Source organism: Patagioenas fasciata, chromosome 6, assembly GCF_037038585.1.
Source record: "Patagioenas fasciata isolate bPatFas1 chromosome 6, bPatFas1.hap1, whole genome shotgun sequence".
NCBI classification, from domain to species: domain Eukaryota; kingdom Metazoa; phylum Chordata; class Aves; order Columbiformes; family Columbidae; genus Patagioenas; species Patagioenas fasciata.
The window spans coordinates 11,153,855-11,172,678 of NC_092525.1; the positions used below are offsets into that span (position 1 = coordinate 11,153,855).

At 42.5% G+C, this 18,824-nt stretch overlaps 1 protein-coding gene across 1 annotated transcript in view; it reads left to right on the forward strand.

Annotated features, from left to right (window-relative positions):
- EIF2B3 (eukaryotic translation initiation factor 2B subunit gamma) overlaps positions 1 to 18,824 on the forward strand; it is a 96,430-nt gene that overhangs the window by 46,087 nt on the left and 31,519 nt on the right. The window contains exon 6 of the mRNA XM_065842198.2: positions 2,667 to 2,756. Coding sequence (XP_065698270.1) covers positions 2,667 to 2,756 — 90 coding nt within the window. The remainder of the gene's footprint in view (positions 1 to 2,666; positions 2,757 to 18,824) is intronic.

Genomic DNA, 18,824 nt, shown 5'->3' on the forward strand with positions numbered 1-18,824 from the left:
TTATCAGTCTGGTTTAGTGTGGCTATTCTCTCCTTGAGCCTGGTTTACAGAAATCGCAGCTTTGTTTATGCATGTGCCCAAACTTGCCTGTTTGACCTTTGAAGCTGTGATTATAATATTAATCTATGGGACTATTCTGTTGCAAATCACTTAGGTGGTCTGTATTTCAGAGGATTTTCATTGGGGGACCTCCCTCTTGTCCAGCATGATGTTCCGTTATTGTTAGTATATTCTACATTGAAGCTTACTCAGTGGCGTTTCACTACGTCTTGTCTGGCTGGGTTCTGGGGGGGTTTTTGTGTGTGTGTGATGGAGCTGCAGTGAGGACAGCGCTGTGCTGCTCTCTGTCCACTTGCACTGATTTTGTATAACTTTATAACAAAGTTGTTTAGCTATAGAAAACTTGGTACAATACTTGCGCGCAGATGCAATCCAGCCCACAAATCCTCAGTACCCTGCGGTGGAGCTAAACAGTGTTATTGCAGTTTGCAGGTGGGGAGACTGGGTGTGTGAAAGCCACACAGACACTGGCAACAAAACAGCGTCTTTTGAGTTCCTGTTTTACACTCCGATGCTTGATGTCCAGCCCGTGCAGCCTTCCCCCGTCTTGTGTTTAAGGGAGGTTGTGCCAGATCTTTAATAGGAAGAGAAGAACCTGGCATTCTGGCATTAAAGAAACTGTGATCTGTTTGTCATCTTCAAATTAAGACTTGGGATTTTTCCTCCTATTTTTCCCCTCTTCTTCCCATTTTGGATCCATTTCTAATTTTTTTACATGTTTTCTTGCCTTGTTCTATTGTTTTGTTCATTTTCCCAGCTTTCCTCATTGCTTCATTTCTTTCCATTTGTCTCTTTCACCCATTTCAATAAACTATTATATTCATTATGTAAATACAAGGGAGCCCTTTTTCTCAGAGAAGATATGAAAATTCTCTCATAAATACACAAAATGTGGCAACCATCCTCAGGATGCAGAGCAGGAGGGAGTCTGCCGACTTCCAACTGCAAGACCTCATTAAAATTAGTGGATTCCCTACCCTCTTTGCATAGGGAACATTGCTGTTTGGGCTGACTTCCACAGCAACATCTGGGCCACTGATAACATCAGTACTGGAGCATTGCTAGGTGAGCTCATGTTTTGTTAATGAAGCAATCTACTGAAAGTGCATATATCATTTTTTAGTACCACATACTTTACTCCAAAGACTCGTACTACTATTATAGGAGCTTTCCTGTAGTGTGAATTAAATAATTTTGTTATAGTTAATATGCTTAACTTGAATTGAATAGCACGCTTAAGAAATGCCACCTAGATTTAAATACTTGAACGCTTTGGGAGTTCAATGCATGAGTTAAGAAATACACTGAAAAAATGCTTATTAGAACACCTGATATTCTCAGTAGCTTTGTTGTTAGTGAATGGTGTGCTGGTATTGGTTTACTACACACACACGTATATGTATATATGCATACCCAAGTAGTCCGTGATCCTTCTGCTGAGCTAACTCGATAATAGAAGTGATCACGATCACAAACATCTGACTTTAGCATCTTCTGGAATAAGCAAACAAAGGTGGGATGGAATATACAGGTAAGATATGTTCAGTCAAATTTCAGTATGAAATCCAGGCATCCAAGGAAGAAAAATGAAAGCAGATAATTTCATATGTGGATTGAAATTTCTCTCAACGGCCTCTGCACTGTGAGCGCAGTTACAGCCCAGTGTCATCCCCAACTGCTTTTGTGTTTTGTCATTTTTAATTTGCAAGCTGAATATTCTTGTGTGAGTGTTAGGAAAGCCAGAACGCTCTTAAATGAGGCTACAGGTGTGCGGAAGGGAAAGTAATATTGGCATAAAATATCTTGCTGTTTTGAGACAAGTTCCAAAAAGAGTTTGCACTCTCTAAGAACACAGAATGCGTGAAGAGAAGTAATGGAAACAATCGATGAGTCTTTCTCATATAAAACTTTGTTCTTAAACTATCGAAGCTATTGGAGATTTCTGAGCCTCTGAAATATTAACCTGCCACTGGTCTGAAAGTGAAGACTTCCCTGTTTGCCGTTGTTTGGCTGCTGATGAGAGGGAGTTTTACTGATCTTTTCCATCTTGCTGGGCTGGATAGGCAAACACTTTGTAATTAACTGTGGCAGTCATTTGTCATGTGTAGTGCAGGGAAGGTGAGCAGACCCCATCTCCTTTCCCTATTCCCCTCCAGGAAGTGTTGGAAGAATTACAGTAATGCTGGTGTGTTTGCGAGCAGAACATGCACAGCCTTGCATATTAAGGCAGGCACTTAGCCAGGAGCTTTGAATTATTGTACCCTGACATTACCCACTGTAACTTTTAGCACTCTGGGCCCATTACTTTGGCATACTGCCCAGTAATGTGCAATTTCCACTTACATAAGGAGATGTAGCAGGAGTAATGACTCCTTGGAGAAGGTGTTTTCTTTCGCAGCAAATCAGCCCAGGGCCAGCAGGTGTAAGTTTATAGACAGTCCAGTAATGGCAGCCTGCGCTGCTCTCCTCTGTTCATCCAGGAGCAGATGGAAAGGAACAGATCTGCCTTCCCACACTTTTCACTGTCCACTGATTTAGTTGCAAAGTTAAGCTCCTGTAAATGGCCATGCAAAACTCTGTGATTTTCCTCCTTTTGTCTTTTCCAGGCACCCCAGAATGCACATCAGAACGGGGCTGATGGATGCTCATCTCTACTGTCTGAAGAAGTATGTGGTAGATTTCCTTGTAGAAAACAGGTAAGAAACCAAGCAATACGCAAGGTAGTAGCAGGTGTTTGCATTGATACGTGGTTCGTACCAAAGCTTTAAAAGGAAGATTTGCTTTGTTAAGTGCGCTAGCATAAAATAGAAATGTGAAAGAAAAGAGTTTTCAAAATGCTTTAGCTACACTAAAAAGAATGCCAGGCATTATGGCTGAGCTTCTTATTCAGATCTTTTTTAAAAAAGAAATATCTAATAGCAGCATAAGTTAAAGCTAAAATTTTTGCCTCTTGTCTGCATCCCATGTTTCCCTAATGTGTCTGTGCTTTCTGGCTGCTCATTTCACCAGGGCTCCCCCATTGTTAGGGCTGTGAATACATTTCTGACCTTTGATTTCCCCCACCACAGTCTGTTTTGGCCTTTGCAATCACCTTTTCTCTCCCCCTTCACATCCAGCACCACTGCAGGTGGGCTATCTCTGTAGCATCCTATGTTTTTCGCTTGTGATGTTCCTCTGTCAAAACTCAGAGACCACCCACTGAGAGTAAGAAAAACATCCATTTATGGAAGTAGAGAAGGATCTTAGCTATAATATTTCATGAAACGGACCAAAAAAACCCACTGTTTATCTTTAAAAAACAAACAAGTGAACAACCCCCCCTCACAGTAAGTAGCTCAGTTTTGGAATGATGTCCTGTTCCTCGACTTTTGGTAGCGCTCTCATGCCTCTAACATATATTGAATGCTCACTGAGTTCTCAAGAGTCTTCCTACCCTTTTAAGTAAGATGAAAAATAAAGGGGCTGACTAAGTGTTGTGTTCATAGTGCTTTTCCTTGGCACATAAACTGATGTGAAATAACTTGGAGAGGTGGGGGAATTTGTGGTCGCCTCGACCATATACAATCTGGCGATGCAGTTGGATACATGATCGAAGCTCTTGAGTTAAAAAAGTGAGGTCAGAAGTAGAAAATACGCGTTAACCCCCACGGCAATTCCTTGCCATGCGTAAGAATAAAGCTTATCCAATGCTGTGACTGGCACGTGGGGGGATTTTATAAGTCATTTTAGCTCCCATTGGTGTATGGGAACATGTCGAAGAGGTGAGAAACCTTCAGGAGCAGCAGATGATTTAAATCTGGAATAAGCCGTTTATGGAGTGTATTTTAGATACTTGCTGACAGTTTGGACTTCTTCTGTTTCCTGTGGTAGCTTGAAGTGGTGTTTATGCCTTTCTTTTGTCATAATACAACAAGTAGAACTAATTTCTTGAAATATTAGCCGTCCAGTTTTGCTGGTGTTTGACATTTCACACATTCAGGGGTTTTTCCCTGATATTTCGTGCTGGTTTGAATTTGGATCATTAGGTCTATGGGACAAGGACAGGCTTTTCAGACGTGCCGCGATGCCTGACACAATGAGGTCTCTAAGTGTAAATAACTGATAACTTCAGATTTTACGGCTTTATGCTACTTCTGCTGAAACCGGTGAGATGTTTGCCTTTGTCAGTGATGGGATTTTACTTTATATTAACCAGAGCAAGCAGTCCTGCTCTGATTCTTCTTCTCCTCTTGCTCCCGTGACACATACATAGTTCCAGCAGCTAGACAGCATTTGCAAGACCTGATCCCTGCCTACTAATGGCAGGTAGCTGCTTCATTCTCTTTATTACACACATGCTGCTTATTCAGTCAACTGAGAGAGAGACTCACTTGCAAGTTATGTGCTTAACCGGAAAATCTGGGGAATGGGACTTTTGCCATAAGGAATATCTTGGGCTTTCAGGCTTCTGGCATCGGTGGGCATTTGCAGCTTGTTTTTCTTCTCTGAGAAAGGGAAGGACAGTGCATAGCCAAAGATCTTTCCATGTTTGGCAGCGATATGCCAGGACTTTGTAGAGACCCTGCGGAATATTTTTGCCTCAAAAGTACTGACATCTACACAATTGTTTGGGTTTAGGGATTCTTTTTGATACTTTGGTTTTTAGCCTTACCTCCAGTACGATTTTTGCCTCTCTGCAATTCCGCGCTGGGGCTGGAGAAGCTCAGATGCCTTGTTTAAGTTGTGTGTGTTTAAAACTAACAGCAGGGCCTGAAGTGAACAGTGAAGCTCTTGTGCGGTGCCAGGAAGTACTGACACAGTGTACTTCCTCAATATTACAATATTTACATTGTGTTAATATTTTAACAGCGCGGTTTGATGGCAGGCAGAACACCTTTTTACTTTGTTTGTAGCTCAGGGAACCATTTACATTTTTTTCACATTTTATTTTGACATAGAAAAGCAGAAAAGATGTTCCCCAGCAGTAAAAAATTCAGATCCCGCAGCTCACTCTTTTGCGGAGGAAAATTATTATTACTTCCAGGTCAAAGAAACATGAAAACTAATGTGGTTATGTATGTGGGATCTGTTGCTTCAAATGGGATAAAAGCCCAGTGTAGTCACAGCTTAGCTGCAAAGGTGTAGCAAAACCAACTCTCTGCAAGTGAACGTAGTTTGTGTACAGCTGCACCTGTAAGGGTCAATGTGCATTGTATGTAAAGTCTAAAGTCACGAGCAACTAATATGAAAACAGGGGAAAGACGAACATAAAACAGCCAAACCTTTGTTTTGTCTAAGTATATGAATCTTGCTCTAGGATTTGGGATAGCTTTGTTATATGACGCCTATGGAAAAAGGCTGAATTTCTTGTTCAGCTCCAGAATAGAGTTTAATACCAAGGTTTTTTCATCAGCTTGGCTCCAGGTCCCTTAATTCTTCTGTGTACTTTCCTCCTCTTCTGGGTGGGATTGTTTGGAGAATAATCAGTGTTCGTTTGGCAGCAGGGAGATTGTACTATGGGGGATGTTAGGAGAGGTCAAAATAGTGTTTGGTAGTCTGTAACTCAGTTTGTAGTCCTTTAATGTATTTTTATGAACTGTTTTTAAAGGACTGAATAGTAGATTGTCCTGCCTGAAGTTTCATTTCATTATAGCAAATCAAACAAATTTGTGAGTTTTAAAAAGCAGAGATTGCTAGTGCCTTTGAATAAAAATTAGAGTAAACCTTCTGTTTATTAGAACCCCCGCAAACATGTATGTCCAGACAAAAATATCATACCTCTAATGTTGTTTAAACCTGGGGGATTTATTTTTTGGGGAATGAAACTGCATTCTCTTTCCTCTCCCAGGAGGAAAAAGTGCATTTTGGCAGTTAAAATCCCTGTCTCCATCTGTCTCTCATCCACTAGTTCAGTACTGCATCGTGGTGAAATCGAGTCTTCAAGGGTTCGACAGTCCCAATTTGTCCAAATTTACCAAGGGCAAGTGCTCCTGGTTCCAGTGACTTGGGGAACAGCTGAAGAAGTTCTTGCCCCTAGCAGTTTGTTATTCCCTGCGGCTGGAATTTACTCCTGCCCTTCTCTCCACGCTCCTGCATCACTGGGACAGGTTGGTTATCTGAGTGCTCTTTGATCAGCTCCAGTGCACTGGCAGCCTCTGCCAGGGGTGCCAGCAGGAGCACCCGGAGCTCTGCTCTGGCATGGATGGATGGATGGATGGATGGATGGATGGATGGATGGATGGGCGGACATCTTCATCCCTGCATCTCCAGTGGGTACCCGGTGCTGGCAACTTCTGGGTTTGTTCCCGCTAGATTCACAAGAGGTCATGCGCCATACGCTGCTACCAACTGGATTTCTCCTGTCTGAAACAGGGACTGTGACCTCAATGTGAAGAAGCACCACCTCGTTTGGGCTGAATTTTCTGCTGATTATAACTGGTCTTGGGGTTTTTTTCCTGCAGAGACCTTTGGTTCTTCCCCAGCTTCCTCTCTGCATCAATTAAGTTAGAGTTGCTGAGGTTGATCTTGGTTTGGCAGATGTACCAACCAGCCAGATTGTAGCACATATTTGCATGGGAGGGGGGTCAGTTAAAAAGCTGATCTCTATGTATTCAGGCGAGAGCTTTTCTTTCCCAAACATTTCTTTTTTCAGAACAAAGCTAACCTGAGGATGTTATAGGTGCTGCGGTTTGTGGCGTGGGGCAGCAGGGCTGTGGGTGTTGCAGGCGCTGCTGTGCCAGCGCGGGGCAGGCATGGCTGAAGGTGAACACCTGCACCGCATGATGAACTGCACAATATTGCTGTTCTTAAAAGGATCCTTCCACGAGCGGAGCCAGCAGCCGAGACAGAAGCAGAGGCTGTAGCTGGCTGGGGGCACGGCTCCACCCCACAGCTGGCGGGCCTCACACCCCCGGGGCCCTGGGGTGGCAGCCAGCACAGTAGCCAGTCCCTTTTTTTGGCACTCTCCTGAGTGCTAGGTTGGAATCCAGCCCCACTGCTGCGTTCAGGGCAGATGGAAGAAGAGAGTCCTTATTCCTTTTCCCCTGCGAACTTCGTCTGTAGCGGAGGACAGGATGGAGCTGTGCTTTGTGAGCCTGGTGTGTTGCTCAGCCATGCACTGACGTTTCTTTACTGGGTGCTGACCGTTTGCTTGCTGACAATCCCAGCAAAGTTGCTCGCAGAACAAATGTGATCAAAGTGAAATTGCATGGTAGTTTGTGTTCTGTTTTTCCAGAATTTTTCTAGCTTTGTAGCCTGGTAACATAAGATACCAGGTTTGGGGGAAGGCGAGGAGGGAGATAGATACAAATCAACCCCTTCCCTGGTAAAGTTTTAACGCAGAAAATTCAAACTTGCTTTGGAAATCCAAGTGCTGGAGATGTGTGTTTCTCTGTATACCCTGTGTATATGCTTAAAAGCATATGTAATATGCATTTATAATATATGTATGCATTAATATCATTGTGCCCACAGTCAGTGGAGCAGGTTTAGATGACAACGTTTGTTAGATGTGTAAGGATTTCACCCTGCTCACAGCTGAAACCTGTAGCTGCATGGAGGCTTCCATTTCCACCTCTCATTGAGGTAGACCAGAAAATGTGAAGCCAGATCAAGGCTGTTTAAACCAAAGCAATATGCGGTCCTACTTATTAAATTACCTCCCAAAAATAACTCTTGTCAAATTCCATCAGTGCAGAGCTTGTCATGAACGTGCTAATCAAACCTTAGTTATAGGTTGGGCACATGAAAAGCTACATTTAAAAATACTAACTTTGCAAAGTTAAGCACGTGGCAGTTAGGAGCTGAGGCTCCCTGTGCAACCTTTTCCTTCTGTACGTGCCACATTTTATGGTACAGTCTCTGTTTCCATGACTTTTTTTCACTCTGTGAGCATTTGTTGCCTGAGATGCTCACAGGAGGAGATACTGTTCAGTATTGTATGTAACTTCTGTAGCTCAGGTGAAGGCCACCAGCCTTACTTGTTGCTTGCTGTTAAAACACTATCCTGGAGATAAGATGCTTTCCTTTTGGATTCTTCGTGTCATTACTGATATTACAATGCTCTGCACACTCTTCATTAACTGCCTTTCCAGCACCCTGATTAGTGAAGTAGCCGTGTTTCTCGTTCTGAAAGGGGGAAACTAAGGCACACAAGAGGTGAAGTTTGAAGTTTGAAGCATCTTTGTCTTAATCATGCCAGTTTTCAGTCCTTAATGTTATACAGAGAGCTCATAATGTTGAAAGAATCTTTTCCATTGATGATGGCTGTCACAGGGTGACACTGATCAAATCAAAGGCAATCAGTGGCAACCTACAGAAATCAGATTTGTGTTCTGCATTCAGCAACATCTGTAAACTCCTCTTGTCAGAAGAGAATTTAAAAAAATCAATTCTTCAGGCATCATTCATTTGCCTTAAATGTTAGCAGTTCTTTTCTCCCCTCGCAGCCCTCTGCCTTGTACATTTAACACACGTGTTCTAACCAATGAGGCGGGCATTCTTCTGCCTCATTACACAACCTTGATTCACCCCCAGGGCATAGTCCATCTTTACATTGGGCGAAGAAGAGATTGAGATTGGGGAGAGAGGAAAAGGTAGGTGTGTTTTTAAGGACTGTGTCATAATGTGCACGCACGAGGTCTTAATTAAGGTTGTATATGCAATATAGTTCTAGGTTTCCTTAGTTTGAGTGCCCAAACTGTTACCCTGATATTAAGTGTGTATGTACATGTATTTATATGAGTGGTACTTTTAGAATGAATCAGTGAGGCTACTGTGACTCTTGCTAATGGAGTAGCTGTTATCAACACAGATTTATCACCTTTCAGGTCAGCCACCAGAAGGAGATGAGATGCTCTAGACTTACAAAGACTGAGCTGGATATTCTTTGAGCCTTGGCCCGGAGCATACTCTGTTACTCTGTGGAGTAGTGCAAGAGTAGCCCAGTTACCTTGCAGAAAGAGAGAGAGAATGGAGCATGCCCAGTGTAGGAGGACTCAAAATTTAGTTGCAAAACAGGTCTCTTCCAAACATGTGCAAACAGTGGTTTTTCAGACTCTACTTGATGTAGTATGGGCACTTTTTATGTTTACAAATGTAATGCCCTGACGAAAAGACAACCTCGTGCCAAATTGCGAGCATGGAAGCGCAAGAGCTTTTCAGCGGAGCAGCTGAAAGATTTTTAACATGGACAAAACAAAGTATTTTTCCATAATTTCGTTCTTGGAAATAACTGAGACATTTTCGATGAAGCTATCCAAATAAAATCAGCTTGAGGCAAACACCTGGCATGGTTAATTCCAGCCGAAATGGTTAAACTTCAGCAAAGTTTACAAACAGATGAAGACAGAAACTTGCTATAGGAAATGCAGGGAAATGTATCTATACGCACCCTGGTTGCACCACCTCTGAAAGCCACTCATCTCGGTTTTTCTGAAGGCCACTGTGTGTTTGCTCGGATGTTCTGGTTTCTCTGTTATGTAGCAGAGTGGCAATCGCATTTTCTAACTCAGGGAGATCTTTGGACTTCATTTCAAAACACTATGTCTCTATCTCTAAAAACTGACAGCAAACGTCTTCCTCTTCTACATCGGAACATTTCACGTGCTTTTGTGGTGTCCTTCCCTCCTGCTTCCTCCTAAAAACAAGGTAAATTTTTATTGTGTTTAGTAATGTGTTTTGCAGAACACCCTTTTGTCCTGAATCTAGTACTTCTAAATTGCTGGGTGTAGAAAAAGCCACCGTTTCCGTCCAACAGCCACCTGGGAGCTGGGCAGCTCTGCTTGTGGCCGGGAGGAACGGTGCGCGGTGCCGCAGAGGCAAGAATGATAAACAGCAGCGCTGTGGTTGCTTGGGAAGGTCTGAGTAAGCATTCGCAGTGCCTGGGAACAGAGTGCTAATGTCTCGCTTGCCACCGGGAAAATCCACTTTCCCTGGGGAGCTGCTCTCGGGGAGCGCGGCTGAGCTGGAGCTAAGGACACAAATCAGCTCTTCTGCATTTCTTCCAGCGCTGGCCGGAGAGCTGCCTGCCAAAATGCACCACAAGAGAAACTCTGCTCTGAACTGAGCAATTTTGCAGTAAGCTTTATAGCCAAAGTCAGTATGATTTGTTTGCAAAGTTAAACACTGAGGGTTTCTTTTTTTTTTTTTTCTGGACTGCTGAAATAAATAAGAGCAAATCGTGTGAGGTCATAGCGCTCTGCCTTTCCAAACTGCTTCAGCTGCAATCCCAGCGCAGCTTCTCCTCTTGGCTCCCCCCGCTCTGTCCAGAAAACCTCCGCCAGGCCAGTGCTCAGAGGGGAGCGGAGGATTTGCTGTCTCGGTGCTCTGTATCCTGAGGTCTGTGGCCATGAGAAGAGCTGCGGTGGAGCCACCCTTCTCCTCCCGATAGCAGGCAGGGGCAGTAGGAGATCTTTGCAAACTGGAGGTGCGAGCGAGTGGCTCCGAAGCTCCCGCTCGGATGGCTGTGTGCTATGCTGTACACAAAGGCCCCTGCAGGTTTATATTAAGGTGCTACCCAGACTAAACCAGTACATTTTTTTCCTTTTCCCCTCTAAATGCCTTTTTATCATTCAGGCTGTCACCTGTGTTTCCTGGCAAGGGCTGCTGGCTGGGGGAGGTCTGGCAGAGCTGAACACCCAGCTTTGGTGGTCTTTGTGTGGCTGCCTGAAAGATGGCTTAAAACAGAACCTGCTCTGTGAATACCTGCGAGTTAACATGTGTCAGCCGTGTGGCTGGAAGGTTTCTCCTTTGCTGGAAAGAGACATTTTATAATGAATGCTTTCCTTGTGATTAAAATGGGTAAATAAACAAATAGCTCCTACAGGAAGTATACTGTGTGAAGACAGGGCAAATAAATTGTAGCTTTCCAAACAAGGAAAAGAAAAAGGAGGAAAAAAAAATCCAACCCGACCAACCCAAGCTCCTCCTTAGTGCATTTAATCTAGTAGAATGTGAAATGGCAATTTATCTTCCCTATTTCCTTTCCTTGTCAAACATATCCAGCTGTTGGAGCTTTCTCTGCTCCTTACTAGAAATGCCAAGACTTGAAATGTGTTGGTGTCCACCTCCTCCAGAGTCTCATTACTGTTGTCATCTTTCTATGGTACCAATCAAGCTCACTCCTGAAAACCTCAGGAGAAAAAACCCTAGTGATCCAAGCTAGATTTAAACAAATTATCATTTTCAGCAAATCAATTCTGTAATAAATAAAATTCCTTTTCCTGTTAGCAGATTACCTGGGAGCCAATGTATCTCTGGATGTGCTGAACTGGAGCTGATTAACTTCATGAATAACTGTAAATCTTTCTTTATGAGACCACAATATCCCATAGTGGCCACATACTTGAGATACTCAAAGGATGCTTGGTCGCAGCACAGTGCATGGACAGAATGTGCATGCTGCTCCTAGGGCCATTCTTTATAAAGTATAGTTAGAATTTGTTAATTTTGTTCTCTAACTGTGATTTACAACATCAGATAATGACTGTTTGGATTCCCTATGCAAAATGAATGTAGGGAAGGACATAAAAAAAGGAAAGGTCATACAAATGTCAATGCAAATGTTGTAGAATGATCGAAAAGTTTAGGTTGGGCAGGAGCCTCTTGCGGTCTGTAGTGCAACTCCTGCTCAAAGTAGGGCTGACTTTCATGTTGCTCAGGGGTTCTTTTTGCAGTTGAGTTTTTAAATCTCGAAGGATGGAGGCCGGGCCTTGTCCCAGGGCTGTACTGCTCACTGAAAGGTTGTTTTCTCTCTGTCCCTACTGGAATTTCCCGTGTTGCAGCTTGTGTCCGTTGCTTCTTGCCCTTTTGCTGTGCACCTCTTGGAAAAGTCTGGCTGTCTTCTATATCACTTTACTTTTGGTTGTGAAAAACTGTAACCAGATTCCCCTGCAGCCTCCTCTTCTCTGGGATGAACAAACCAGCTCCCCCAGCTTCTCCTCATGTGCTCCTGGCCCTGGTGGTGGCCTCAGCTGGGCTTGCTCTCATCTGATAATCAACGTTAAAAATGGTTAACTATTTTTTGCACTGTTTCATGCAGTTGCAGTTTCCTTGGGTAGCCTTCAAACTGACTTCTGTCTTCATATGAGACGTAGATTTTGAACCAAAGAGGAACGATGATTCTTTTATCCATCTATACTTGTTGGTTTTGTTTTTTCCCGTGAATCATTGCCACTTGGACAGCATCATTCTAAGCATTCTTTCATCAATGCCATACATTTTCTTCCACACAGCACTATTTGGATATAAGATAATACTTGGGGTGAAATTAATATCTTACCTTGCTGGACATTTCTCTGTGAGAATACAATCTTTATATGTGATAACATGGCATGATTCTCTTGCAATGCAAATCCTAATTCTCCTATATTTTCTCTTCTGCTTTTACTCACAAGTTGAATTTTTGAGAATGAGAGAAAATAGTGGTTGTTTCCCTACTATTCCACTTCTCATAGTTTTTGTGGTCTAGGTGTTAGTTCAATGTCAGATTTCATCCTGCCTTAACCAGGTAAATGAAACATGAACAATAATAAAGATGTCTATGGCACTGTTGCTGACTTAAATTATTGCATTGAATTACAGTGATGGGAGACTTAACTTCCTGTATATAAAAGGGAAAATAAATGCTACTAATTATAACAGGGTAAAGTAGCTAAGAGATATCTTCATTAAGGCAGTGAATCATCAATAGAAAACAACATTTTAAGTTCCATTTTAAGTAGCTTGAGTATGAGGTAAGGGCTGATCTTAGAACACAGTCTTCAATCAAAGTGGAGGAACTACAACTTGCCTCACTTTAAATAAAGTGAAAAACAATTTTAAAAAGGGAATATAACATTTTAAACAGCCATAGGACAGTCTGTGAGAAACGCTAAGTGCTGTCTAGTTAAGTTACCGGTTTTGAAGAAGTTGAAGACCTGAATCTGGAGGAGTGACAGTTCCCTAAATCAAAGGTGCGGAGATGGACCATAGCACACAGAGCATTTACAAAAGACATTTCTGTAACACCTGGAAAGATTGTTGCGAATAGAAGTGGGCTCATGAAGAGGGATGGAATTCATCGACCAAAACCATTCATCTTGAAGTTCTTCAAGAAGGACTAAAGTCACAAAAAAAGAAGTTTATTTTTATCACAGGGCAGTCGAACATGTTGAAAATGCCTCAGTGAGGAGAACAGAAGAGTTGTCCTACAGAGAGCAAGAATTAGTGTCAACAGTGAGGACAGGAATTAAGGTCGAGTGATTGCTGAGAGAAGGATGTAGCAATGGGACTTGTACAGATGGAAGCCACACTGAATTACACACCAGAGCTCCCAGTTATCTCCCAGAAAAATGAGTGTGTTGTTAAGTCAAACTGAGAATGAGTCCATTTGATCGTAGACCACCAAGCCCGGTATCTGCTTGGAGGAACAGAGCAAAGTGATGTGGACATGTACGGTGCCTTTAATGCAGCCTCAGTAGAGCAGGGTGACAGAGCTTATCCACATGAAGCTACAACCACGTCTACATTTTTGGGCACATGTTTTATATAGGCAAGTCTGAAGTGTTCAAATCTATCTGAATGTATATTTGTGCACCTAAAGTTTACATAGTTCATCAGTTTTATGGATGTGCATTGACTTCATCAAGTACATCATACACATGTGTTTGTTTAGGCACATTATCAGAATTCCTCTGTTTGATGCACTTTTCAGAAAAGGAGCCTAATTTCAAAGGCATTTAGAGAAGAGTTGGTAACTGAGGCGCAGATGGCTGCAACGGCGGAGGTTGGAGCGAATGGGGAAAGATGAGTCCTGGCAAGGAATCACATTTGGTGCAGGTGCGCTTGTTTTAGAAGAATGGGATGCTGTCTGGGAATGAATGAGCTCCATTCCTCAGCAGTGTGTACAACCTGCCAAACACCCTGGGTGGCCTCCGACAGCCTCGGAGACTTTTGGTCAGAGAGAAGTTCTAAAAATGTCTAAACTTGTTGGCATTCCCATGCAAGAGCTGCACCAGTCGGGAGCTGCGAGGCGTTCCTGGCTGTTTGGCGAGTGGGCAGAGCTAAGGTTGCTAAGATGACCCGAGCTGAGTGCGCACACGCTTTCAAAGGATTTGAGTGTGTAATTGAGGAGTTTTAATTTCTGTGGTCAATTTTTCAAAAAGCTGCCTTGTTTCCCAAAGGGGTTTTTGGCAGAAGTGGAAGTTAGATCCCTGCTCCTTTAAGTGCATCCAGACGTGGTGGAACATGAGAACAGCTTTTTATGTGGTTTGCATCCATACCATCCCTTCCATACTTTGATCTGGATCCTCTCTCTGCGTTATGGTGCCTGTGACTGTCATTTGCATGTTGTCTTCTGCTCTCCCATCATCCAGATCGCAGGGATTTTGGTGGCAATTTGGCAACGTTGCGAAGTCATTCATAAAGCTGAGCCCACGAAGCGGAGCTGTGTGGTTACACCAGCGTGCTCTGCAGTGGCTTCTCAGATATTGTCGTGCTTGCTCTTATGAATATGGGAGTAAGATGCCATCAGACTTGAAGGTTTTGGTTAGAAAATGGTACAGAAAGACAAATGAAGCGCAATCATGTGGAACTACCTTTTGGTAGAATGTTTCTCAAAGTTTCCTTGCATTCTCTGTGGGCTTTTAGCTCCAAAAATAAGAAGGCACACTGACAAATACATTTCTTGTTCCCCCCAATTTCATATTAATTAATTTATTTACTATTTTTGTGATAGAAATGTTGACAGTAGAAGAGGACAAATAGAACATAGCGAGAAATAACATCTGTTTGATGTTATGATTGGTGTTGGGGGTTCTTGAATTAGGCACAAGTAATTGCCCAGTAGTTTATTGGCTTGCCTGGTTGCTTTGGAGCTTTCCTTTATTATAATTAGTCATGGGCACACCAAACAAAGGCAAAAAGATCATTGCGAGATATAAGGGCAGAATTCACCTTCTACAGGGATGTGGCACACCCTATAAATTTATCATGTGATGCTTTTTCCTTTTGTACATGGTCCTTGTCTGCTTTCTCCGCATTCTTAGCATGTCTCAGAAATTCCAGCGTTTTTAGCAGTGAATCAGTGAGGAGAAGGGGAAAAGGCCTGTAATTGCTTTTTCCATTGTGCTCGTTAAAACCGCATTGTGGGAAATGGACCCAAACACTGTCTTTTAAGTGGTGTTGAGTCTGAGGCAGGTGGTATTAACTCAGGACTGCATTAACTCTTTTCAAATCTCTTTCCTGTTTCCTTGAGGAAACATGCCTGGTGTATATATATGGCAAGGACTGTTTGCCTGCCTCTCGCATTGACATTTTAATTTGGTCCATGATATAAATATCATTTCCCTAATCCCCCTTGCCCTGACCCTGTTTTGTCTTTTCTTCAAAGTGAGTTGACTTTTTTTCCCTTTAAGGAGGGGGAGGAGATGGGAATGGGTGCTCTGGTTTGGAGCATTAAACGCTCGGGGGAAAAAAAATCTCAGAGTAACTGTTGTTTCTTTCTTTGTATTCACATGGAAATTTTTAATCTCCATCAAAGGATCAGGAGAAAATAACGTTGAGATTCAACAAGAGAGCCCCCAGCTTACATGGAATTTTTAAATGTTATTTGGCTTTATCCTTTAAGCGATGAGAACCATGAACTATGTACCTACAGGGTTCAGAATTAACTTTTCTCTTTCTTCCAACACACCCTTGTTTTTTTCTTTCTCCCCCCTCTTTTCCTCACATCTTTATTGTTCTGCATAAACATGCAATTTCTTTTTGGCCCAAACTATAAATGCCTTAGGATTTGTTTAGTTGTATTTATGTATACGTTTTGAACGGTAATTACGAGCACCAGGCTGAAATACAGCCTCATGTTCTCCTTTTGATGTGATCTCTCGGGCCTGTGTTGACGGCCATGGAGGTAAGATCAGCGCTGAGATCAGAGCTCATGTGCTTGCACGGTCATACAAGAACTAACATTAGCCTGGTAAAGGAAGAAAAGGGGGGCAAAAGTAGGGATAGAAGGGCTAATAATCTTATTTGTAGTGGGGAATCACAAATACTATCGGCACCTGTAGATGTAGCTGATTGTACTAATAATGATAGCAAGGGAGACCCCCTGCAACCGACCCGTGGAGGGTAACAGCAGATTTCACAGGTGGGTGCTGACACCAATGGTTGATTTCATGCTTCATCACAGATTAATAAAACAGGGAGGATATTAAAATGCTAATACTCATTAATACTGTTTTATGGGGTTTAACATTAAACATGGAAAATGAAGATGAGTGACAGCCGGTAAATGGAAGTGACAGTTGTGCTCAGGGTGCCTGGAGCCAGTGAGAACGAGCTGGAGGAAATAAAAGCTGTGGATGCTCCATTCCTGCTGTGGGTCAAGCCAGACAACACCTCCTGGTACCGAGACTTTCGCAAGGTCGCCTAAACATAGACTTCAAGAGACTCTTCTATTATTACAAAATATTTCATTACATTTTTTCTTCACCAGCATTGGTCAGCACCGTTATTTCTGTGTCTTATGAAAGACAGAAACACTTACATCTAAGAGCAGAAATCACAGCCCATTCAAGCATAATTGTGAAATATGTGTATTTTTTTAAGCTTAGGTAGTCAACATTTGTTTTTTTCCCCAAAACTCTTCTTGTATTTCAGTTGGCTCCATTGTTCTTTATTTCTTATTGAAGTTTCAATAAGCTTCCCTTCATCCCAGAGGCAGTTGCATTTCAGCAACAAGTGAAAGTTGGCCCTCTGTGGGCTGTAATGTAGTTTAATACATTAGAATATAATATACATAGATGCAAACTGAATTCTGCCATATCACAGACTGTTCTAATTCCATTTGTGCTTAAATCTCACTGAAAACTTCTGCGTAGCTGTGTTTAAGTATGAAAATTAAAGATCTAGGGTATTTTCACCTATTTTCTCTTTTGAATTCCCAGCTGTTTCTTGCACGTGCATCATGAATTTCAACGGCCCTGTTGTCTTCATGTCCCCCACGTATGCGCTGTCTGTTACCCACATCCCCTTCATTGTGACCTGATGTGTGAATGGAGGATTCCATCCTAGATCTAACTCTAACTTTTGTATGCTTAAAACCAAAATCGACCGCTTTCAAAATTGCTGCTATCTCTTGTTCTAATGGGACCGAAGCCACGTAAGGCACTCCAGGGATTACTCCCCCCTTTCCGTACAAACTGCAATTTAACAGCACTTCTCAATCTTTGTCTGTTTAATTGAAAACCTTCTACTTTCTGTTGAGGTAAAACCAGATATCACTTCAAAAAATCAAATTTTGGGAAAGGAAAGATCGTGAAAAAAGTTCATTGCTTGCGCTGGAATTTATGAAAGCGTGTTTATTTTGGCAAATGGTTCTCAAAAGCAGGTTCATATGCATCCTCTCTACTGTCTGGATTTTTCTGTGCGGTGTCATAGCGTGATTACTCTGATTTGGCTTAGAACTGGATTTCTGCCAGTACTTTGTGTGCCCTGTTCTCCTGCCCACCTTCCTTCTCCTGGTCATACGAGATTTTTCCTTATGTTGATTTCAATGAGTATTTCATTCTTACTTCTTTGTGCTAGTGAAAACAACAAGCTCAGAAATCAGGGTGATGCCTGTCTTTAAAACCCGAAGATAATAAGAGTACTTTCTTCAGTGTATACAGTCTTGGACTTATTTCTTCTTAGTATAGGCGTATGTAGTTCAGGATTTGTTGTAAGAATTTTCAACGCACTAGACCAGAAACCTTTTTGGTTTGTTTTCTGCTGAATCGAAATTACAGACTGGTTGGTTCTCCCAAACGCCTGCTCGTTTTTTTCTCTCTTGATGAAGGGTCTTCAGTCCTATCCCTCCTTTGATTTAAATTCCTTTCCTACTCCCAGCCAGATGTTTGGTTTCCCCGGCTGTTGACAGTTAAATAATATTCTCACGCTATCACTTCGTATATCCACGTTTGCAAGATCCGTCACAAAAAATTCCCAGATTCTTGTCACTGAGTGCTTACTGCTTATTTTTTAATACTTTCCAAAGGCAGATTCTCTTGATGTTGTGTATGAGTTCTGCTTAAACAGCAAGCAAAGGCAAACCTTCCTGTTTTGCCTTTTCCAATGAGAAGGGTGTGTTTCTGAGCCACATCTTATGGATGGTTCACCCCACCTTTGCTGAAGGAACGTGACTAACGCTTCAGAGAATTGCAGCAAAGCTTCAGCACTTTGACCAAGAAAGAGTAAACCACCAAAAACCAAGCAAAACTTTGTCCTTCCCCCTTTCCACTGCTTTCATTTCCTACCGTGTTGTGTTGTCCTCTGCATCAGACTATTTAAGGCTGCCAAATACTTGGATATTTTATAGGTAATATATCTTATAAATGCCATGGCCAGCCTCTGAGGGAAACACAGGATTGTCGGTTTTGGATGGAGTATAAAACCCAAGCAGGAAATCATTGCTGAATGGCACAGCTGCAGGCAAACACTGCGAGCAGTAAACTGCCCATCTGCACAGCCCCACGTGTGCCGAGCGCGCCTGCGAGCGCTTAGCGGGACGAGAAATTCGGTGCTTAAAGAATGAAGTGTTTAGCTCCGCTAGTTCCTGAAATACAGCTATCCAAAGGTGATTACAATCTTATTTTCAAGAAGGAGGAGAGACCGAAGAATAGATCTGTTCCGTAATAAAAAAATAGAAGCAGAATTTGGGATGTGGGGTGGGTTTGATCATCCCACTGCAGGACAGAGGATGTGACACAACCTACAGCTGAGGACTGAGGGAAAAGTTTGTCAAGAAGAAGGAAAACACCGTATTTGAT